Source organism: Pollicipes pollicipes, unplaced genomic scaffold, assembly GCF_011947565.3.
Source record: "Pollicipes pollicipes isolate AB1234 unplaced genomic scaffold, Ppol_2.1 Scaffold_7261;HRSCAF=8764_pilon_pilon_pilon, whole genome shotgun sequence".
Taxonomy (NCBI): Eukaryota; Metazoa; Arthropoda; class Thecostraca; order Pollicipedomorpha; family Pollicipedidae; genus Pollicipes; species Pollicipes pollicipes.
In genome coordinates, this window is record NW_023597054.1 from 32323563 (window position 1) to 32347201 (window position 23639).

Here is a 23639-nt window from a genome sequence, read left to right on the forward strand (position 1 = left end):
TCCGAGTCATGTTTTCCCTCAACGCGCAGCATCATTTCAAGTTGAAGTGAATGCGGTACAACTCTTACTGGCAGTCGAGCCAGCCGGTGTGCCCCCAGCCCGCCGGATCACCCAGTGTCAGCGCAGCAGCGCCACTCACTTCGCACAGAGTAGTCGATAGGCTCGTAGGGGTTCTGTCTGTTGCGGGCCTCCCACTCTCTGCGCAGCGTCTGCGCCTCCTCCGCCATGCTGGGCGGCAGCACTCCCAGCTGGCTGTCCTCCAGGTCTGCCAGAATCTGCGGCCGCCGGCACACGCAAACGCATATAGCGAAAATGCCTTAATCGAGTCTAATACGTTTACCTCGCAAGGCATAAATACTTTGACATACAGATACCAGGAGTCGACTACATACGGCCTACGCGGCGACGTGTGCCCAGTCGCACGTGCGGACGAATGCAAAGTAGACGGCACGAGACACAGGTGGAAGGCTCGTCAGCCGCGGTCACCACGCGCCACAAAACAGAGGGCGCAAACCACAAAGCGTATGTTGATGGCAGTATGGACCCGGCCCATTCCACACCATCGACGCGCGCGCCTGACAGCCGGTGCGGCCGCCAGCGCGCCGGCCCGCCTGCCGGCTGCCGTGGCCCGGGACCAGACTGCGCCGCCGGCTCGCCCGCTCACCGTCTGCCGCAGCGGCGGCGGCAGCGTCTGCAGGAAGTCGCCCGGGTCGACGGGGTCCTCGGGCAGCGCGCTGGCCACGGCCACGCGGTGCTGCTCCATCCGCTGCTGCGCCAGCACCTCCTCCTGAATGGCCGGCGGCAGCGCCTCCAGGAACTCGGGGCTCACCTGGCGGCGCGGACGGCGTTCCGATTACGGACACGTGTCGACGCCACATGTCCGTCAGTACCCTAATACCTTAATACCTCAATACCTTTGCCCGCACCAGGACTGAGCACAGGCCGGCAACGTTCTGACAAAGGCGCAGCGCGGTTCGGCACCGTGTGATAAGACCACTCCTGTTGGTAGGGCGATGACAGGTCGTGCGCCCATGTCTCGTAAGGATTTGTGTCTCATCGGGTGTGCAAGCTACCTCCCAAAGTTTCCATTAGGCAGCACACAGCTTCAGATACCATATCTAGACACTACAGTCATGCAACTCTGACAATTCCAGGATCAGACAGCAAAACCGAACAAAACGTGGCAACAGGCCAATACCGAAAGCTTAGAATGGCAGGACTGTTAGAAGCGTCTGCAAGCAACACGTCACGACTATCGGATACAAAGCACACGGCGCATTGGGCGGAAGGTAGAGGAGCGAGGCCCGAGCGGAGCGGAGTGCACAGGGGCCTGCCGGCCCGACAGACGCAGCCAGCCCAGGCTCACCTCCATGGTGGGCTGCTGCTGCGAGGTCTGGGCCTGCCGGAACCGCTGCCGAATGCGCTGCAAGCGCAGCTGCTCGGCCACCACCTCCTGGCGCATCTCATCGGGCAGCGCCGCCAGGAACGACGGGTCCACGCCCTCCGGGATCTCCATGTCGCCCAGGATCGACGAGAAGTCCTCCTGCGGCCGGCCGCGCGACTTCGGTCTCGCCGCTCGCCGCCGGGGTGGACTCCCCCGGCGGCGGTGGCTCGCCGTCGGCCGCGGCCGGCGCTGGGGCTGCCGGGTCCGCGGCCGCCGCGGCCGCTGCGGGGGTCGCAGGCGGCTGCGGCGACGGCCGGGGCTGGATCGGGCGGCGGCGTGGCCAGCTCGCCGGCCTCGGCCGCCGGTCCGGCCGGCTCGGGCGCCGCCTCACCGCTCTGGGTCTCCATGGAGACGACGGACGCGGCCTGCCCTGCCGCCGGCGGCGGCGGCGGCGTTGGCGCCTCGGGATCCGGCGGCGGCAGGGGCGGCGGCGGCGGCAGACCGGCGGCGCCCGCGCGGATTCCGGTGGCGCCGAACTGCGACAGCAGCGTGTCCATGATGACCTCGGGCGACGAGGAGGCGGGCAGCTGACCGACCGTGTTCTGCAGCCGCGACAGCGTGTCCAGCACCGACGCCGACGTCGTCTGCGACGAAGCCGATGACGTGAAGGCGAGCATCGCTGGCGAGAGGATCGACTCAACGTAGCGCGACACGGAGCTGAGGTTGGCCGGCACGGAGACACGCAGGCCCGAGCCGGCTGTCGATGTGGCCGGCGTGCTGGAGGCGGGCGTCGTCGCCGCTGGCTGCGTGACGGCCGCCGACACGCTCGGTGAGCTCTGGGAGGCGACTGGCGCCGCCTCGGACGTCGGCGGCGCCGGTGCTGCGGACCGACCGACGCGTCAGCACCACGCAGGTGACATCGCAGACGACATCGCAGAGGACATCACAGAGGACAGGGGTATCTCCGGACACGGCCAAGCCGTACCACAGTAACACCCTCACGTGTGACATGCCGCAAAGTCAACATCAACCCGTCAATGCGGCACGAGTTGACGCGGCGCCGTCTTGGCGGCGCGTCAGCCCGGTGACCACCCCAAGTCGGCTCGGAGTCATCGGCCGCGCAGCGCGCGCCCTACCTGGCTCGGCCAGCTCCTCCTGCCTCCTGCGCTCCTCCTCCTGCTGACGCCGCTCGGCCAGCTCCTGCTCGCGGCTGGCCTCCAGCAGCGCCAGCACCTCCGGCTTGCAGGCGGTCACGCAGTCGTACAGGCCGACCGTGTCCAGGACGCGTGACTCCTCCGTCCAGCGCGACAGCGCCGACGGGATGGAGGAGAGGCCGCCGGCCGCCGGCGTGCCGGCCACCAGGCCGCCCAGTGAGTTCTGCCGCCGCGGACATGGCGTCACGGACCGACCGGGCTCGGGCGCGAGTCAGCGGCCAGCAGCCTGACACTCACGCACGGACGGCGAGGCCAGCCGACCGGGCTCGGGCGCGAGTCAGCGGCCAGCCGCCTGACACCCACGCACGACGGCGAGGCCAGCCACCGGGCTCGGGCGCGAGTCAGCGGCCAGCAGCCTGACACTCACGCACGGACGGCGAGCGCCAGCATCCTGACACCACGGACGAGCGAGGCCAGCCGACCGGGCTCGGCGCGAGTCAGCGGCCAGCAGCGGACACTCACGCACCGACGGCGCGGCCAGCCACTGGGCTGGAGTCCGCGGCCACCTGTACTCACTGCCGTCCACCAGACGGCGTACACAGCGTATCGGCACGACAGCCACGACTGATCATTATAACATCTGCAGCGTTCCTGATAAAACCGCCCAATTCAAGGCGAACGGCGAGAATAAACGCAAAGCAAACACGTTGGGCGCCTGACCCCCCCCCCCCCCCCCCCAAAGAAGCATCGTCGCTTGCCTCATACAGTGACGTGATTTCCGACCGAGATTGTACCGCAACACGAAGCCGGCGCCGCAGACGTACCGTGAGATCAAGCCAGTCCTCGTCGGGCCGGTGCGTGATGACTCGGAACTCGGTCGGGTCTCCCAGCAGCAGCGGCGACTCGCGCAGGGAGCCTGACAGGCTGTGGTTCACCGTCAGCTGCAGCGCGTGCGGCCCCAGCAGTCTGGCCGACCACAGCAAACAACCATCCCGCCGTGTGTTGTGGTCGCGTCTCACACAGCAACGGTACGGCACGGCACGCTCGGGTGGCGTGTCATCGCACGCTACAGGAGTGTGCGATCACGCTCCGTTGGAGGGGATCGAGCCCCGAGGTTGCCGCTTGGCTGTCTCGGGTTTCCATACACCAGCTCAGGAAATCTCGCAGCAATACAAGAATATCCGGGAGAAAGCCACATTTCGGGGAGCTCTAGGTTGACCGCCCCAATGCAAAGCCCGTTCAGCTAATGTTGCGATTGTACAACCCTGGCAGATTATCTTTTGGTCACATCAAGAATTTCTATATCCCGCACACCCGCTCAGGACGACTCTCAGTCGTGCTGAGTCACATACCGGCACAACGCACCCACGCTGCTCCACTGTTTCTCCGAACCCCATTTTTTATGCTGGCCTTGCTGTTGAATGTCCTAATATTAATACAGCTGCATATTGGCCCCATGCCACTTTCTTTCTCTGTTCACTATTTATGCACCGACTTAACAGCCAACGACGGAATAAATACAACCACGCGTGCGGTGGCTGAGTCTGTAACGTACATACCACACAGCAAGTCTCGCCGGAAACATAGCAGCAGCCAGGCAATCACATGTTCACCCCACATGCCCAACGCGCCGTGGCCCTCCCCCGTCGCGTCGCACCAGCAGCACCACTAACCGCTGCAGAATGGCCGGCGAGTTGTGACGCGTGTTGACGTGGATGTAGCGGTATCCGCCGCGCTGGTGGCCAGCGCGCCGAGACCGCTGCAGCGGCATGGCCTCGCTGCTGTTGCGCACCGTCAGCAGCGGGTGCACGGGCAGCACCTGGCCCGAGCCGGAGGGGGCCGCCGGCACTGCGGCGCCGCACGCTGGGGTCAGCACGCGTACAGGGGGCCAGGCGAGCGAGCGGGCCGGCTGACACGGGGTCACGTCACGGCAGCGTCCAGACGGCCGATGGCGGGCGACAGCGGAGCGGCTCAGACAGCCGGCACGCCAATGGCCCAACAATTCCCGGTGGAACACCAGTATTACTTTAGCCTGAGCCCGACACTGTATCCCAATGCCCGCCAATTCCATTGTCATCATCAATCTGCCATTCTCAGTCGGTCCTCAGGCATTCGACACGCACGCTGCCACACCGCGACACGAGTCGCCTCGTCGCCGCGCGGCCGTACCTGTGTCGGTGGCGGCCGCGTCCTCGGCGGCACCCAGCCCCGCCACCGGCGCCATGGGGATGAAGCGCGCCGCCGACTGATGCTCGTGGCTGAACAGCACCGAAGACGAGCCGGCCGGCTCCGGCTGCACCATCCACACGTCGTCCAGGTCCATGACGCGGCCTGCCGGCGCCCCGGGAGCCGCGTCACGCGCCTGAAGTCGGTGCTGCGTCGCATTCACACGGCGCCAGGGCCGGGCACAGCGCCGGCGGCACGTGGCAGAGGCGTCACACGCGACGGGCGGGAAAGGTGGAGAACAGTGGGCGGTCCCCGGACACGGCAGCCAGAGGGAAACGGAAACCGCCCGCCCGGTATACTGACCGGAGCTCAAGGATAAGACTCATGACGTATGACAAGCAACGTTGCTGTTTGGTGAAACTGGCGTGAAGAAGCGCACCGGGCTGACGAGCCCCGTCAGACAGGTGCGTCATCAGCTCACCGGACATGGCTTCCAGGAACTCACCACTGCTGCCGCCCTGGATCAGACACATCATCTCTTCAAAATCGGCGTCCTCGCCATCCTCGTCATAATTGGAGCCCTCTTCGTCGTCATCTTCCTCATCTTCTTCTGCAACAAAAACACAACACTTCAGCGAGAGAAATAACCGGCGATTATTTAGCAACTTAAGCGAGAAAAAAACAGCCAGTCCTCCAATCACAGCAGCAACAGCTTCCGTAATCCCACCACGCACCGTCGTCATCCTCTTCCTCCTCCTCCTCCTCGTCGTCCTGCTCAGGCTCCTCCTCCTCTTCAGCCTCCTCCTCGGCGCCGTCGGCGTCCTCCTCGGCCTCGCTGTCGCGCGTCTCGGCGTCGGCCGCCGCCTGGTCGCGCGCCGCCTCCTCCGTCTCCATGCGGGCGCCGCCGCCGCTGGTGCCGCCGCCGTCCAGTATCAGCGCCTCAGCCAGGATCGTCTCGCCCGGGTGGTCGGTGTTCCTGTCCGTGATCCGCTGTGTTAGGCGCCGCGTCGGTCACATGCCGGGCGCACGCTTCGCACAGCCAGCACCCCAGGCTGCGCGGTCGCCGACGGGCTCGGACAGGCGACGTCTGATCGACGATTCGCTTTCAAACGCATCAGGACGCAAAACGGAATTGGACACAACGCAGGGCAGGACACAAAACAGGATCGGGTGAGCGGCAGGCCTTACGGTGCGGGTCTGTCAGGGCCAGCGGGGGCGCCGGCCCCGTCTTCAGGAGGCCCGGGCGGGACCGGGTCAGGTCGGGCGCGGAAGACGATCTGCATGGGCACGTCCGGACTGGAGTGAGACAGCACGGGTGGGGTCAGCGGCTGAGGAGAGGCAGCCGCGCGTTGTGCGCGTCGCTACCGCCAATCGCAATAAACAACACTTCACGCACAGCCCAGCCCGTTGGGCATGTGTAAAGTAGGAGCTGGAGCGCCGACCACCCCGTGCTGGTTGTCGCACAGGAGACCGCACGGCCGACAGTCAACTGCGTCTTACCAACTGATGGCAGGTTTCCTCTACAGCTGTCCGCGCCATGTCTCCGCTCATCAGTCATGCTCGCCGCGCACCCCCGCACGTCGCATCGGCGGCGGCGCGCTCACCTCTCCAGCAAGTGGTCCATGATCTCCTCGAGGACGACCTCGTCGTTATCGTCGGCGCCGTCGGCCGGGTGCGCCTCGGAGGTGGCCTCTGTCACCGACACGTCGTGCTCCGTGTTCTCCGGGTCCTCCAGCATCGACTCGCCCTGGGCGCGCGTCGCCTCCGAGTTGGACGTGGCTGTGTCGGCGGCGAGCGGTCAGAGTTCAGGCGCTGAACGGGCGGCCGCAGCCGCACACGTCAGCACCAGTTACCACGGCACGCTGAAGAGTCGGCGCACGGTGTACAAACCAGCGAGAAGCGGCTATCAAGCCCCGGATCGATCGAGAGGGTGAGTGAGAAAAAAAGAAGAAAACTGAGCAGCTGCAGGTAAGAGATGTACCGTTGCAATGACTGTTTACTGTGCCGCTTCCAAGACAACGGAAGGAAATCACCCTTAGAGCCCGCATAATCTGTGCACAAACCCGGTGACGGCGGCCGCAGCCGCCCCATTTCCTTGCGTGATGGGTTCGCCGCAGCTGTGTGCACACATCGCGCGGACCACTCACGCTCGGTGATTGGCTGGGTCGCCTCATGGCTGGTGGAGGTCGTCTTGTGGCGGCGCTGGGCAGGCGCCGCCGACGGCGAGTTCACCATGCGGGTCAGCACCTCCAACGGCTTCAGCACGGCGTTGATGGTCATGGCCAGGTGCGGCGACGACAGATCGAGCGAGTGCGAGATCCGCGCCAGATCCGTCGGCAGGCCGCGCCGCACCATCATCTTCACCATGTTGTTCATGCTGGCGACGCGAAGATGACGTCACGCACGGCCGGCACCGACAGCCGGTGACGTCGGCACGATGTTGGGACGCGGCACCTAAACCATGACCAGACGCCGGGGCGGCGGCCGACGACGGTTCAACCGCGCCCGCGGCAGCCCACCTCGGCAAACGCACGGCAAAGATCCACCCGGCCGGACAGCACGCGCATTCAGACGCGTGACCGACAACACAAACCCCCCGCTCACTGTCCCCTGGCGACGCCCAACCCATGCGCACCCGGTGCCTCTGCGACGGCACGAGACCCCCCCCCCCCCCCCCCCCCCGGCGAGACCGGCCGACTGACCCGACACCGCCGGCGCGGACGGGCGCCGGCAGCGGCTGCGGTCCGGAGCTGGGGCAGCTCTCTATCATGGTGTGAATGAGGCCGGTCAGCGCCTGGATACGGCCGTGCTTGTCGCCGGCCTCGGGCGAAGAGAGCACGCGCAGCAGCGCCTGCCGCACCTGTCGCCCACACAGATCACGGCAGTCAGTCGGGGTCAGGTCAGGGACAGCACGCGCAGCAGCGCCTGCCGCACCTGTCACTCAAACATATCATGGCACTCAGTCGGGGTCAGGTCAGGGAGAGCACGCGCAACAGCGCCTGCCACCCATACAGGTCACGGCAGTCAGTCGGGGTCAGGTCAGGCACGACCGACACTCACCAACACTCGAAGCACACCCACAGCACAACCGCACTATCATCACCATTCACAGCTCTAATGGAACACGCTTTTCCAGTACGAACTTAGTCCTGACCGGATCTTCCGCAGAATTGAGTCAGGGCGACAAAAAAAAAAAAAACCGACAATCACGCCAGCAAGCCGCGGAATACATGCCACGTATTATTCATAATGCACTATATATATTATGCATTATGCATATGCATATATATATATATTATATATATATATATATATATATATATATATATATGCATTATAGAACAAGCACGAAAGATGCAGACCCATCGCACCACCGTTTCGGCAAAGCCTTCATCACCCGATATTGTCACATGTTGCAGTCTGTACGGTCGAACAGTGCCAGGCAGTGGCGCCCGTGTCAGCTCCGGCCGCTGCCGGTGAGCGGCGCCGAGCAGCCGTCTGTGCGCACCTCTGAGACGAGCGCTGCCTGAGCGTCAGGCGAGTGGTTGCAGGCGGCCAGCGCGGCCACCAGCAGGCGGCAGCAGCTGGCGCATTCCTTGTCGCCGCCGGTCTGCTCGGCCGACACCAGGTGGTCCAGGATGTAGGCCAGCGCCGGACAGTCCTGCGGGCCGGGGCGCCGACACGCTCAAGCAACACGCCACGGGCGCGAGCACGCACACCGTCCACACCGAACAGAGCTGGCCACGAGACAGGCGTGGGTCCACGCGCAGACGCAGCTCCGGCTTGGGTGGCCTCTGCTTGGCCCAGGTATGACAGCGTTTACGAGTCGGCACCTGCGACAACGTTCGTCGTCCTCTCTCCCGCGCCGACACGCGACAGGCGTCACGATGCGCAGCATCCACCGGGCACATAGGGCCCCGCTCCACACGCTGAGCACGCGAGCGCGACCACAGGGCACGTGTTGGAGCGCGTCTCACCTCCTTGACGTCGGAGTCGGGCCCGGGCGAGAACGTGTGCTCGGTCATCACCTTGGCCACGCCCGTGTAGGAGCGCACCAGCTCGGCCAGCAGGCGGCAGACGGATGACTTGGCCAGCAGCGGCCGCCGACGCCGCTCGGCCTCCTCCGCCCGGTTCTGCGCCGCCGTCTTGCCGTCCTTGCCGGCCGCCTTGCCAGAGTCCGTCTGCAGGGACACGAGCGGCGTCAGGCGGCGCGGCGCCGACCGATGGCACGAGCGACGGGCCAGGAAAGGCTGTGTGCCAAAGGACGCGTGCCACACGCATAGCAAACGCCACGACTCAGCAAACGGTGCCCACTTGTAAGATCCTGACATGCGTATTCCATACTCGCGGATGTCAAACAAACGCAGCACTGCGTCATGATACTGCGACAATCTTTGTCACGCACGCACGCACGCACGCACACGCACACGCACACGCACACACACGCACACGCACGCACACACGCACGCACGCACGCACCACGAGCGGGCTGCACTGCCCTGGTGAGCCCGCCCCAGTCGCGGCTCCCCTCACACCAGTCCGCGGCGTGCGAGCGGCCACTGACCTGCGGCTGCGGCTGACTGGGGCCGGCCGGCTCGGCCGCCGCCGCCTCCTCGGGGCTCGGCTCGGGCGTGGTGCGCGACGGCACCACCAACGCGTCCAGCAGCGTCTCCACCACCGCCTGGGCGCAGCTGGAGGCTGCCGCTAGAGGCGGGCTGGCGCGCGCCGGCAGCGCCTTCGTGATGAGCCGCGGGTCCTCCTCGCCGGCTGCTGGGGCAGACGGCGGTCAGGCCGGTTGGAATTGGGGTACGGACGGATGGGATGGTGTTTCTTGAGCGGAAACCACTGTATCAAATACGGGAAGACTGTCCATTTAAACGAAGTGTGTCTAGTCTTTTCGGTTTTCCAAAAAGACACCCCTGCAGGCATTTCCACCAAGCTATTGATATTGGCAGGAATAGAAAGTCCATTTGATGCTTCCAACAATAAGAAATCAATCAGAACTCATGTCTGAACTGACATTTAAAAAGGTTCAACCCATAAAACAAAAATATCAATTACTAATAAAAAACAACAGCTATAAATTGGCATAAATTATATTAAGCAAGTCAAATTTAACTCACATGTAACCGTAGCTCGTCTTTTCGTGAAAATTGCGCAGGAAAATACTGCGTGGTCGCATTGCTCAGCTCTAGCACACGCATGTTGCCACTTATCCAGGAGCATAGAGGTGCATTGCCAATTGCGTTGCAAAGAAGCGTCCTATCATTTAAAGTCGGAGTGTCGGAACCGAGATGTTCCTCGTTCATACAATACCAAGTTCTGAGCCAGTCTTCAACGTCGCAATACCACAGCACGGTAGGTTACCCGAACAGCCGCCAGCATTTGCGATCGTTCTAACCGTCGACTCCACTAGTTCGCCATCGGTTTGAGCCTGGCATCCCCAAACTGCGCGGCCCGTCTCTCACCTCTGCGGCTAGCCACGCTCAGGTCCACGCGCAGCGTCTGTTTGGCCACCTCAACGAAGTCGTCTGGCGAACGGCAGGCGGCCGGCGCCAGCGAGCGCATCATGTAGTGGAACTCGCGGTAGTTGGTGTTGCTGGCCATGGTGGCCGTACGCACGATCTGGAGGGGAACGACACGTCAAAAGCCGGCGCGCACACCTCCTACCAGCACCCACCGCGCACCAACAGCACCTATCCACCTCTAGGTGCGGCCTGCCGATCCGACCTCACGAACACCAGCTACAGCAGCGAGGCACACTCCAGGCAACTGACACTTGTTCGTGATCACCTGTGACAGACGCACGCCGGCGGGTGAAGACCCACCTTCTCCATGGTGTGCCGGAGCGTGGCCGGGTCCTCCATGGTGTGGCGCACCAGGAACGTGGCCAGCGTGTTGAGGCCGGCGAACGTCGACGCCTGGCGCAGCGCCAGCAGGTGACGCACGCCGCCCAGCTCGGCGAAGCGCACGGCCAGCGCGTGCTGGCGCGTCAGGCGCAGACACAGGCGCAGCACAGCCTGCAGCGTGTCGGCGTCGACGCCGGCCGCCAGCAGGCCGACGCATGCCGCCAGGATCTCGGCGCACTGTCCGTCTGACAGGCACTCGATGGTGGCTGGCGCGGCGACGGTGGTGGCGGCGGCGGCGGCGGCGACCGGCGGCGGGCTGCGGTCGCCGTCGGCGGCGCTGGCGCTGGCGACGGCCGGCGCGGCGCCCGAGTCGGCCGTCGGACGGTCCGCCAGGCAGATCATCACCGGCCGACGGTTACTCGTCTCCTCGTTCACCTGCCGGCCAGTGACGCGACCCACTGTCACACGGCACCGGCCGGCGCAGACCGGCCAAGCCGATGGCTCATTGCAAGAGCAAACGTTGTTAAACGGACGGATGTCGGGCGAATAATGGGGACGTCGCACTAAGTAAACGCATTGAGTTCATGTATTCTGATTACTTGTAGCACGCAGCTGAATATTTCGACGCACGCTTCACGCCGTCGTCGCACCGGAAAATTACCAGCACGCACCTGCACCATGGTGTTGAAGATGATGTTGTACTTGCGGCGACCCGTGATGACCTGCACCTGGCTCTCGCCTGCCCAGTAGGCGTCGTCAATGCACTTGTTGTTGGCGGCCGGGTAGCCACACCATTTGCCCGAGCTCAGATCGAACCAGCGCCACTGGTGACCGGTGATCTGGCGGACACGGCCGCGCGTCAAGGGTCCCATCATCACGTCCCACGGGCCGCGGGTCAGGTCACCTCATCACGTCCCACGGCCGCGGCGTCAGGTCACCATCATCACGTCCCACGGCCGCGGGGTCAGGTCACCGTCACCACACCCCACGGCTGCGGCGTCAGGTCACCATCACCACACCCCACGGCTGCAGCGTCAGGTCACCGTCACCACACCCCACGGCTGCGGCGTCAGGTCACCGTCACCACACCCCACGGCTGCAAGCGTCAGGGTCACCATCACCACACCCCAGCACGGCTGCAGCGTCAGGTCACCATCACCACACCCCACGGCTGCAGCGTCAGGTCACCATCACCACACCCCCCGGCTGCAGCGTCAGGTCACCATCACACACCCCACTGGCTGCAGCGTCAGGTTCACCATCACCACACCCCACGGCTGCGGCGTCAGGTCACCATCACCCACACCCCACGGCTGCGGCGTCAGGTCACCGTCACCACACCCCACGGCTGCGGCGTCAGGTCACCATCACCACACCCCACGGCTGCAGCGTCAGGTCACCATCACCACACCCCACGGCTGCAGCGTCAGGTCACCGTCACCACACCCCACGGCTGCAGCGTCAGGTCACCGTCACCACACCCCACGGCTGCGGCGTCAGGTCACCGTCACCACACCCCACGGCTGCATCGTCAGGTCACCGTCACCACAACCCCACGGCTGCAGCGTCAGGGTCACCATCAACCACACCCCCACGCTGCAGCGTCAGGTCACACGTCACCACACCCCCACGGCTGCAGCGTCAGGTCACCATCACCACACCCCACGCTGCGGCGTCAGGTCACCGTCACCACACCCCACGGCTGCAGCGTCAGGTTCACCGTCACCACAACCCCACGGCTGCGGCGTCAGGTCACCGTCACCACACCCCACGGCTGCAGCGTCAGGTCACCAGTCACCACACCCCACGCTGCAGCGTCAGGGTCAACCGTCACCACACCCCACGTCTGCAGCGTCAGGAGTCACCGTCAACCAACACCCCACGGCTGCAGCGTCGAGTCACCGCCGCTGCGGCACCACGGTCGCGGCGTTGTCACTACCACTACACCCCACGAGAGCGGCGTCAGGTCACGACCACCACACCCTACGGCCGCCCCGCCGGCAGGCGGCACAGTCGGCCGGCCGGCCGGACCACCCACGCCTCACCTGGGCCACCGCGCTGCGCCGCTGCGACGCCACGGCGATCTTCTCGCAGAGGTCGATGAAGACGACGAGCGGCGCCAGCCAGCGCGGCGAGGTGAGGTCGGCCTGCTGCGGACAGCTGGCCAGCAGCAGCTCTGTCCGGCACAGCAGCTGGATGCACAGCGGGATCAGCGGCGTGGAGGTGGCCACCAGCGCGCACGGCATGTGCATCTCCTGTCGGGGGAGAGGGAAGGGTTAGAGCCGTACATGGTATGTGCATCTCCCGCTGTGGGGAAGCGGCGGGCAAGCCGACGTTGGCCCCCTGGCAGGCAAGCGGTCGGGGCAAAACTGCTCGGCAGGCGGTGTCAAACACCGGTTAAGGTGTGATTTGCCTGGGTCAGATCGGACCATGTTTGGCTGTCTCCACTCCCTACAAAAACACGCGACCAGACGGCCGGACATCGATTCTCGTCATGCACCTCCTTCTTTATCGCATAGCCATCGGGACAACATGCCATCTGCCAACGTGGTGTTCCGTAAGCACTCTGTGCCTTTCGCGAGGGCTCCCAAATACAAGCGCTTAGAATGATTACCACGGTACGCCTGACATACAAGAAGCCACAACCCAAACGACCCCACTTCACAGCGACGCATTCATATATCAGCCTCCCGCCAGCTGTCTGCCCCCGTGGCAGCCGGCCTGTCAGACATCGGTTAGAGGGACTCACGCCAACCATCCATCCCGGTGGTGGTCGGCCTGTCAGCCGTCAGTTAGAGACTCCCGCCAGCCGCCCACCCCCGCGGTGGCCGGCCTGTCAGCCGTCAGTTAGAGAGACTCCCGCCAGCCGCCCACCCCCGCGGTGGCCGGCCTGTCAGCCGTCCGTTAGAGAGACTCCCGCCAGCCGTCCACCCCCACGGTGGCCGGCCTGTCAGCCGTCAGTTGGAGAGCGCCGGCGTTCGCCGGCCCGCCCGCCTCACCTCGAATAGCAGCGAGAACAGATGGATGCGCACGGCCGCCTTGTTGGCGCTGGGGAAGGTGGTGAGCTGCACGAGCCGCTCGTCGGCCGGCACCGCCATCTCAGAGATGCGCAGCAGCTCCTCCAGGTGGTAGCACACCTGGCAAGAAACGGGGGACTCCGGTGAAGCAGCCACCCTCCTCCAGCACAGACCAGCGTTGTTGATAGTTCACGACTGGCTGTTTCACAACGGAACAGTAGGGATTCATGGCGCTCGCACTGCTCCCTTGCATGAGTGGTACGTAGGGAGACATGCGCACAACCGCGTCTCCGCTGTCCGACCGGCGGCGAGCAGTAAGAACCCCTTGGCCAGCCGCGCCGCTGACTGATGCCGTGAGGTCGGTGCCCACCTGCGAGGCGAGGTGGCGCAGCGTCTGGTCGCGCCACTCGGACCCGTTGCGCTGGATGCAGGTCGTGATGAGGTCGCAAGTGCGGTAGACGGTGTCGCTCAGCGAGTCGAGCAGCTTGAGGCAGCCGTCCAGCACGGTGCTGGTAAAGGCGTCCAGGCGGCCGGCCGAGAGCGGCTCTTCGCTGGGCTGGGGACGCACGGGCCGACACAGCGTCATGTCCCGCGCACACCACACACCTGGACCCCGCGCACACCACACACCTGGACCCCGCAACTGGACCCCGCAAGCACCACCAACACCTGGACCCCGCGCACACCACACGCCTGGACCCCGCGCACACCACACACCTGGACCCCGCGCACACCACACACCTGGACCCCGCGCACCACCCACACACCTGGACCCCGCGCACACCACACACCTGGACCCCGCGCACACCACACACCTGGACCCCGCGCACACCGCACACCTGGACCCCGCGCACACCACACACCTGGACCCCGCGCACCGATCTGTCCGCGCACCGCTGCGCACGGCCCTCCGCGCGCAAACGGCGCGCCATGCAACGCGCGGCCACCCAGACCGGCCGGCGACGTCAGGGCTCAGGGCTCGATCTCAGGGCGACGTCCGCGCCTTGACCCCATCCCTCGGTGAACGAATGTCGAAACGCTTACGTTCTGGACCGATTTTCACGGGAAAATACGCAGCTGGTTTATCCGAAACTTCTGCTGGCAATGTGTGGAGCTTGAAATGAACTCTGCATGTCGCACTTCTGACATTCGTGTATGAGAATCGCTTCCGATGCATGTGTTCTGACATCACAATCGTGCACACCTGTATGGGGACGGGGTGTGCGCGTATCTCCTGGGGGAGATGTATGTACCTATCACAGATGGGGTGGTGGCGCATACCATCCCCACTCCTACACCGATCTCGGTGGTTCTCGCTCGCCCGCCGCTGCCACCACACCCAGCCAGGTCAGACCAATCCCCTCAGAGATGTGGAGCTGGATGGATATTGAAACAAAGCGGAAGCAATTTGTCATTCATCTCTTTATTGCCTGTTGTGTTCACTGCTCATAAATGACGAATTCTTAATGCAAACGTAATTAGTTGGTAATGCATAGTGACCTTGCAATCATACGCCCTGGGAGAATGGATGCATTTTACTGACGGTGAATTAATTGCGCCACGTTTTGCTCCACCTGAACTTCGATTTAACTCTCCAGATCATCTAGCCTGAATTTCTCCCTCTAATACAGTGGCAAAAACAAGCCTTGGAAGCCGGATGCCGGCCGCTTCGGTGGACCGCGGCCCCGCGCCGCTGTGCGTGGCCCGGCCCAGTCGGAGCGGGGCGGGGCGGGGCGAGGCGGGGCCCCACTGACCTGGCTGTCGGCAGGCGGCGGCCGCTGCTCGCTCGTGTCCATCCGCTCGCCGCCCTCGCGGTCGGCGCCCAGCGACATGGCGATCACGCGCGCCACCTGGCCGTCGTCCGACCACTCGGACATGACCTGCCGCAGAGCGTGGCGCCGTCAGCACGCCCGCGCGGGCCGCATGCCGGCGCATCGAGACATCGGCGCCACACTGCAACGCCAAACTTAAACCCCCGCTGCCCGCTATTGCACAACGAAGGCGGCGAATATGTGCGGACACTCCATGAAGTGCGTGCCCTGTTGTGGCCATTCCATGTAATATGAGTAGCTCATCTTCATAAACTGCGCACTGCTACGTGCTTCCGTATTCCAGTAGAAACACCCGAAAATAGCTGGGGTGCTGTGAAACAGCCCTCACAGACAGTTATGCCGCCCGCAATGCCCGCGTGCACAACGGTCTCCGTCAGCGTCGAACTGGCGCACGTGTGTGAGCCGGCAGCAGGCGCCACTCACCCCGGAGAGCTCAGGTAGCGAGGGTGGGTGCGCCAGCAGGTAGTCGGTGGCCTGCTCTACGCTGTTGTTGGCCACCTGCAGCGCCTCCACGCACGCTTGGCGCGGAAAGCCCATGTCCAGCAGCTGCTGCAGCTGGTCCGTGTTCACCATCACGACGGCCTCGCCGGGCGGCGCCGGCTCTGGGGCGGCGGCGGAAGCCGGCGCCGCCTGGGCCGAGCCGGAGCCGGCAGCCGCTGCGGCAGCGGCGGCGGCGGCGGAGCCGGAGGCGGTGGCGCCGGCGGCCGGCGCGGCGGCCAGGGCCGCGGCGGCCGTCTCGGCGGCGCGCCGCTTCTTCAGGATCACCTCCCCGCGCAGCACGTGCCGCAGAATGGTCAAGATCGAGATCGAGAGGCGGCCGCCGTAGCCCTCCAGCGGCTGCCGGTTCCAGATCAGCATCACCGCCTGGAATGCCGACTGGAACGGAGCGCCGAGCGTGTCAGACGGGGCGCGGCGCCGCGGCGCACCCGACCGGGCCACAACAGCCGGCGCCCGACCGAGGCACAACAGCCGGCGCCCGACCGAGGCACAACAGCCGGCGCCCGACCGAGCCACAACAGCCGGCGCCCGACCGAGGCACAACAGCCGGCGCTCAACCGAGTCACAACAGCCGGCACCCGACCGGGCCACAACAGCCGGCGCCCGACCGAGGCATATCAGCCGGCGCTCAACCGAGTCACAACAGCCGGCGCTCAACCGAGTCACAACAGCCGGCGCCCGACCGAGGCATATCAGCCGGCGCCCGACCGAGCCACAACAGCCGGCGCCCGACCGAGCCACAACAGCCGGCGCCCGACCGAGGCACAACAGCCGGCACCCGACCGAGGCACAACAGCCGGCGCCCGACCGAGGCACAACAGCCGGCGCCCGACCGAGGCACAACAGCCGGCGCCCGACCGAGGCATATCAGCCGGCGCGCGACCGAGCCACAACCGTCCAGCAATGAAGGCAAACATGATGCATGCGCGCGTTTACTTGCACGGTAACGAACCGACACTGACACTGACACTGACGTCGACAATGACCGACGCTACACCCGACAACGCCGACGTCGGCGCGCGCTTCGCCCGGCGTACCTTGTGTATGCCGGCCATGAACTGGTGCGGGTCGAACGGCTCCGAGAACGCGCCGTCGGTGGTGAGCTTCGGCAGCGTGTGCGGCGTCTCCAGCAGGTGCTTGGGGCTGACGAGCCGCTCGAGCAGCATCAGCCACGAGTCGAGGAACTCGGCCGTGCCCTCGGGCAGCTCCGGGTGCTCCAGGCCCTGCTCGGGCGGCACGCAGCCGTCCATCGACAGCGCCCAGTGGAACGCCCTGCGGGACCACGCGGCAGTCGGGGGTCACACAGCCCGCCGGCAAGGTCTGCTGCAGGTCAGAACGTCCCACGGCGCCCAGCACATGCGCCGGCCGCACCGGCTTTTGGATAACACGGGAGAACGCCACCCGTTCAGCGGCCACGCGTCCCTTTGGAAGTATGCATGAGAGGCTTGACTACATCCATAACTGAATTCTTGTATTTCACCAAATACTTCAATGCACGCAGGACAGACATTACACTCATCGTTTTTAGCATGAGCTGTTTTTATATTGACAATAATAAACCTCGAATCACACCAGGGGGCGCTGTTTAAGCCTCATCAAGCAAGCGTTCGCCACTTCAACAAAACTCCACGTTTCACACCGTGATCATGGCCACGAGTGATCATGGCATGACTAAGCTTTGTCAATATCGCTAATGATTGATGACGTTTAACTGGTACCTCTGGCACATTGAAGATCGATTAGTGTCAGAACAAGAACTCCCAAACCAAACTGTCTGCAAATAATCAAGTGTTGATTTCGAACGGAGGGACCACTCCACCGGCCTGAGACAAGAGTCAGCTCCAGGACTGTATCGTCTCGCCAGATCTCGGAGGTGAACGCTTTCCCTCCCCGTGGCTTGCCGCTACGCACGCGAAGAAGGCGTCCAGGCCACCGGTGGACTTGAAGAGCTGCAGCATCAGGTGGTAGGGCAGCTTCTTCTCGTCGAACAGCATGGAGGAGGTGAAGCTGACAGCGCACGTGAAGAAGGTGAGCCTGTCGGGGCAGATCCAAGGTGAGCCGAGTTGGCCGAGCCAGCCAGATGCTCACCACCACTGTCAGGCGCCGGCCGCCCCCCACGACAGCCAGGGGTGATCGCCCCTTTGTGACGGAGAGCCGCCCCGCCCGGATACTGAGCCGGCCACTAGCCGGCTCATCAGAGAAGCTGAGGCGCCATTAAGTCAGCATTGCCCACACCCGAGAAATTTTAAACAACGCATCGTGTATGACATGAAGAACCGGGTTTGTGTCCGAGCGGCGGCGAGCGCTGGCCCCACATGGCGCCCACTGGCGTCCTTTGGCCGACCATTTAATAAAAACACGGGGCCGGCCGCGGACGGGGCGGGGCGCAACTGTGGCCGCCGCTCAGGTATACTGATGTCACACGGCAATGACTCATGCTCCAGCCATCGCCAACCGGTCAGGTTGGTGGGCTTGCGCCCCGGCTGGAGGATCTAAGGACCGTGTTACGCACTGTGAAGTGTCTGTTGTATGTGGTTTAAAAGCGCACGGAAGATTGTGTCCACAACTATTGCTCTACCTACAATATTCCACCCAAAGAACCACACAAAAACAAGACATGACAACAGGTACACCTCAGTCATACCCAGTCACTCGCATTATTCGTTTCAATAAATGGCGTCAATCACATCACTCCAGGACCTCATCCTTTGAACCCAACGAAACGACAGTGCAAACTTAGTGCGCTGCAAACGTGGATGGCGTCCCTGGATTTAATACATTAGCAGCTCATATCTTCGAATCCTTTAAGATAATACCAAACTTGCCAGTTTATAACACCGATCCCCGACAGCATAACCAAACAACCATCCACCCATACTCATCCTTATCCTCCCCCTCACCCTCACCCTCGCCCTCACCTCGCCCTCGCCCTCGCCCTCGCCCTCGCCCTCGCCCTCGCCCTCGCCCTCGCCCTCGCCCTCGCCCTCGCCCTCGCCCTCGCCCTCAACCTCACCCTCGCCCTCACCTCGACCCATCCCCCAGCGGCCGCGGCCGCGGCCACGGCCTTCTCACCTGAGCTTGGGCGTCGGCACGCAGCCCGGCGGCCGGAACGCCAGGGCATCGGCCAGCATGGCGTTGATGGCGTGCGCCACCTTGCGCGCCGCCGGCGACACCATCTGGTTCATGGTGTTGAGCTGCTGGCCCCGCCGCTGTCGAATCGGCGAGCCCACGCACAGCTGGCGGGCACACGGCGCGGAGACGGACCGTCAGCCCAGCACGCCAGCTGACAGGGCAAGGCCTCGGCGGGCGATCACGTTTCACACCAAAAACAGACGGACACGAGTGGCGGCATATGTACACACCGGCGGGCGGCCAGTGCCGGACGGGACAGGCAGGCAGCTGACCGAAAACATCGCACGTGAAAACCCACACGGAAAGAACTGCGAGAAAGTGACATTGCGATTTGCTGCCATGATTTCAAACACGCATTCAGCAAAAATCGACTTCCGAGGCTATAGCAAACGAATTGGGTTTGTGTCCGAGCGGCGGCGAGCGTTGGCCCCACATGGCGCCCACTGGCGTCCCTTGGCCGACCATTCAATAAAAACACAGGACCGGCCGCGGACGGGGCGGGGCGCAACTGCGGCCGCCGCTCAGGTATACTGATGTCACACGGCAATGACTCATGCTCCAGCCATCGCCAACCGGTCAAGTTGGTGGGCTTGCGCCCCGGCTGGAGGATCTAAGGACCGTGTTATCACCGCTTCACTTAGGTGCATTTACAGCGAAGCCTCTATACAGCTCTGAATGTGGGCAAGTAGCAAGCAATTATAGCATGGAAAATTGCGCACTTTGTACACATATCAGTACAAATTAGCACAACGGTAAAAAAACATGTGTGCCTTCGCATCACCCCGCGCCCGGCTGTGATTCCGCACTACAATGACTCACTACCACCGCCGTCACAAGTTCCGCATCTGCCAGTTTTGAGCGTTGGGCGATCTCAGCCTTCGTGATTACTGCTCTTGATGCACTTTTTTAAGATCGATCAGTCAAATCGTTTGCCACCGCCCAGAAACCTCACGCCCAAAAACAGCAAACCAATCTGAAATTCGAGTGCACCATTCCCCAGTAATTTGACGTGCTGCACGCGAGTCAGCTCGAGCGTCGATTGTCTCAGTACGCCCGCAGAACAGCGGAGAAACTGACTGAGGGCGGACTCACCTTAACAAGCAGCCCAAACAGGTCAGTCATGGCGCGGCCCAGCTTGGAGGCGGACGCCAGCACCGGCTTGATCACCTTCATCTGGTACTGCAGGCTCGGCGGGATCTTGCTGTCCTCGCTCTCCTCCATGCCCACCTCGTCGCCCTGGCGGCACGAGGTAGGGTCAGGGGTCCGTGGCAAACGCGGCAGTCTCCCGCGCTCCACTCCGTACACAGTGTCCGAGCGACGGCGAGCGCTGGCCCCACATGGTGCCCACTAGCGTCCCTTGGCCGACCATTAAATAAAAACACAGGGCCGGCCGCGGACGGGGCGGGGCGCAACTGTGGCCGCCGCTCAGGTGTACCGATGTCACACGGCAATGACTCATGCTCCAGCCATCGCCAACCGGTCAGGTTGGTGGGCTTGCGCCCCAGCTGGAGGATCTAAGGACCGTGTTTGGCGACAGCGAATTCTATACTGTCAATAGTGGAAAACCAGACGTTATGAACGGCAAGTGAATAGACCCCTATCAGCTGTCACCCACCCATTCCCGTCGACATGTGAACACACGTCGGCACGATATAAAACATGCCACAGTGCACGCCGTGTTGCACTGTTTACCGAACACGCACCACGGCGCACCAGGCCGCAAAGCTGGCCTCCCTCTGGCCGGTTACACCTGACACCTCTGGTCGCACCTTGTTCTCCAGGAGCCGGTCCATGTCGTCGCGCGCGAACTGGGCGTCCTCCGGCAGGCTGTTGAGCGTGCAGAGCGCCAGCAGCACGCTGCTCTCCCAGACGATGCTCGTGTAGAGGCGCGAGAGGTCGCGCAGGACGGCCAGCCCCAGCTCGGAGCCCCAGCTGCTGACGCTTACCTGCCGGATGTCCGTCTGGCGGCGCACAGCCAGTCCATCAGGCGGAGAGGGGCGGTCGGCCGCACGCAAACAGACCACCAGACAGAGACGCGCCGTGAGCGATGCCAATGTTGTCTCTGTTGCCTCTGTCGCTCACAGGCAACAGAGAGCCTCCTATTTCATACACCCAATGGTGCCACTCAAACCTAAAACATTACACCGCAACTTAAGCCCAGGGTTTGGGCGACACGCCAGCCTAAGGCCTGCTAACCGTCATGCCCGCGCCAGCCGATCCGCCAAGGACTGGGTGCTGTGCGACGGGGCCCCCTCACCGCCCTGCGGCCCACCAGCCCCGGCCGCCTCCCGCCGCGGCGCACCGCTCGCCAGCGCCGCCGCTCACCTGGCTGGTGCGGCAGATGTGGATGAACGTGGCGATGTAGGCGTGCGCGGCGCTCATGGCGTGCAGCAGCGGCGCGGCGCGCGGCGTGGACGGCGCGCTGGCCGGCTGCGGCGCGGCCGCCAGCTCACGGAGCAGCACGGAGCCGCCGGGCGCCGGCAGGCAGGCGTGCAGCGGCTCGAGCGCGGCCAGCACCTCGCTCAGTCGCAGCAGGCCCTCCTTCAGCACCTGGCCCTCGTGCGCCAGGTTCTGCCGCACGCAGAGCGTTAGACCACCAGTCGACTTGGGTGGCGGCTTTGCGCCGCGGCTGGTGGACAGTGTCGAGCTATCGGCTCTGATGCCTGTGTGATCCAAGCCGCCGGTGTGGCTGTGCGGTGCGTCCAAGGGGTGGGTGAAATGGACCCGGTCAATCGCGGGCGCGGGAACGTCGCGAAAAAGGGCAAGCCAAGCTTTTTGAAGGCTCATTACCAACATGGATCACCACAGGGTTAATGTTAAATATCTCTGAGAAGTACAGGGGGCGCGGCCCCCACACCTCCACGTTCATACACTTGTAATTCCGTAACGGCAGCGCACAGCACAACGAATGCAATCTGCACAACATAAAACACAGAAACGTCCGGCAGCACACACCATACGCGTGTGGGACTCGGAGCGCGCCAGCGGATGTGGAATACATACAGAACAAACGGTAACCGATCGCCTGCCCGATGAAGGACATGCCGCAGCACCGCATTGATCCGCGAATCGATTACGTGCCCGACGCTCGGCTGGAGGCGGCCCTTGCCCGCACCCAGCTGGGACAGCGATGCCCTTACCCGTACCCAGCTGGGACAGCGATGCCCTCAGCCACACCCAGCAGGGGCAGCGATCCCCTCAGCCACACCCAGCTAGGGCAGCGATGCCCCTCACCCACACCCAGCTGGGGCAGCGATCCAGCACAGCTGGTCCCCAACAGACAGAACAAATTCAATTGGCTAAAATAAGCCCACCATGATTTTCATGTCACGAAACTTCCGGAGTACTTCAAAGCAGTTACGAATGTATGGATCTAGGCTGGCCACGATCGTTTGCAATAATCCTGACTTTGCATACTGTTCCTGGCATCGCAATGATCCCCAATCGCCACTGACGGCCAAAAGAATTCGCCGGCTTCAGACACAGATTTCCATCGAAGTCGAAAAGCTTCAACTCCCCTTCACTGACCCCATAACTTCAACGCTGATCCTCCTCAGCCGTACTGGGGATCGCAAGTTGATGCCGCGAGTCCGCGACAGGCACAGTGAGACGAAGTCCGGTAGCCTGCCACTGCCGCTCAGCACAGAGAGAGGGAGGGAGAGAGACGAGAGAGAGAGAGAGAGAGAGAGAGAGAGAGAGACGAGAGAGAAGAGAGAGAGAGAGATAGAGAGAGAGAGACGGAGAGCAGGGAGAGAGAGAGAGAGAGAGGGAGGAGGAGAGAGAGAAGAGACAGAGAGACAGAGAGACAGAGAGACGAGAACAGAGACAGAGAGACAGAGAGACAGAGAGACCAGAGAGACAGAGAGACAGAGAGACAGAGAGACATAGAGAGAGAGACAGAGAGACAGAGAGACAGAGAGACAGAGAGAAAGAGCAGACAGAGAGAACGGAAGAGGACAGAGAGACAGAGAGACAGAGAGACAGAGAGACAGAGAGACAGCAAGAGAGACAGAGACAGAGAGACAGAGAGACCGAGAGACAGAGAGACAGAGAGACAGAGAGACAGAGAGACAGAGAGACAGAGAGACAGAGAGACAGAGAGACAGAGAGACAGAGAGGACAGAGAGACAGAGTAGACAGAGAGACAGAGAGACAGAGAGACAGAGAGACGAGAGACAGAGAGACAGAGAGACAGAGAGACGAGAGACGAGAGAACAGAGAGACAGAGAGACAGAGAGACAGAGAGACAGAGACAGAGAGACAGAGAGACAGAGAGACAGAGAGACAGAGAGACAGAGAGCAGAGAGACAGAGAGACAGAGACAGAGAGACAGAGAGACAGAGAGACAGAGAGACAGAGAGACAGAGAGACAGAGACAGAGAGACAGAGAGACAGAGAGACAGAGAGACAGAGAGACAGAGAGACAGAGAGACGAGAGACAGAGAGACAGAGAGACAGAGAGACAGAGAGACAGAGAGAACAGAGAGACAGAGAGACAGAGAGACAGAGAGACAGAGAGACAGAGAGACAGAGAGACAGAGAGACAGAGAGACAGAGAGACAGAGAGACAGAGAGACAAGAGAGCAGAGAGCAGAGAAAGAGAGACA

The 23639-nt window shown here is 63.2% G+C and overlaps 1 protein-coding gene and 3 non-coding genes across 4 annotated transcripts in view; all 4 read right to left on the reverse strand.

Moving 5' to 3' along the window:
- Positions 1-23639, reverse strand: part of HUWE1 (HECT, UBA and WWE domain containing E3 ubiquitin protein ligase 1) — a 52385-nt gene that overhangs the window by 10396 nt on the left and 18350 nt on the right. The window contains exons 15-44 of the mRNA XM_037235124.1: positions 21358-21603; positions 20802-20993; positions 20125-20268; positions 18973-19136; positions 17812-17934; positions 16938-17172; positions 15826-16278; positions 15325-15450; positions 13941-14126; positions 13553-13690; positions 12599-12808; positions 11225-11392; positions 10533-10988; positions 10173-10329; positions 9269-9474; positions 8682-8885; positions 8213-8365; positions 7407-7564; positions 6852-7081; positions 6309-6483; positions 5439-5680; positions 5210-5314; positions 4708-4869; positions 4212-4386; positions 3363-3504; positions 2521-2761; positions 1711-2264; positions 1367-1579; positions 665-829; positions 140-275 (exon numbers count right to left, since the gene is read on the reverse strand). Coding sequence (XP_037091019.1) covers positions 140-275; positions 665-829; positions 1367-1579; positions 1711-2264; positions 2521-2761; positions 3363-3504; positions 4212-4386; positions 4708-4869; positions 5210-5314; positions 5439-5680; positions 6309-6483; positions 6852-7081; positions 7407-7564; positions 8213-8365; positions 8682-8885; positions 9269-9474; positions 10173-10329; positions 10533-10988; positions 11225-11392; positions 12599-12808; positions 13553-13690; positions 13941-14126; positions 15325-15450; positions 15826-16278; positions 16938-17172; positions 17812-17934; positions 18973-19136; positions 20125-20268; positions 20802-20993; positions 21358-21603 — 6259 coding nt within the window. The remainder of the gene's footprint in view (positions 1-139; positions 276-664; positions 830-1366; positions 1580-1710; positions 2265-2520; positions 2762-3362; positions 3505-4211; positions 4387-4707; positions 4870-5209; positions 5315-5438; positions 5681-6308; positions 6484-6851; positions 7082-7406; positions 7565-8212; positions 8366-8681; positions 8886-9268; positions 9475-10172; positions 10330-10532; positions 10989-11224; positions 11393-12598; positions 12809-13552; positions 13691-13940; positions 14127-15324; positions 15451-15825; positions 16279-16937; positions 17173-17811; positions 17935-18972; positions 19137-20124; positions 20269-20801; positions 20994-21357; positions 21604-23639) is intronic.
- On the reverse strand, positions 18184-18406 carry LOC119113289 (small nucleolar RNA SNORA53). The gene has a single exon (XR_005095880.1). It is a non-coding gene; the product is annotated as a small nucleolar RNA SNORA53 (small nucleolar RNA).
- Positions 19434-19656, reverse strand: LOC119113290 (small nucleolar RNA SNORA53). Its single transcript, XR_005095881.1, has one exon. It is a non-coding gene; the product is annotated as a small nucleolar RNA SNORA53 (small nucleolar RNA).
- LOC119113292 (small nucleolar RNA SNORA53) lies at positions 20338-20560 on the reverse strand. The gene has a single exon (XR_005095883.1). It is a non-coding gene; the product is annotated as a small nucleolar RNA SNORA53 (small nucleolar RNA).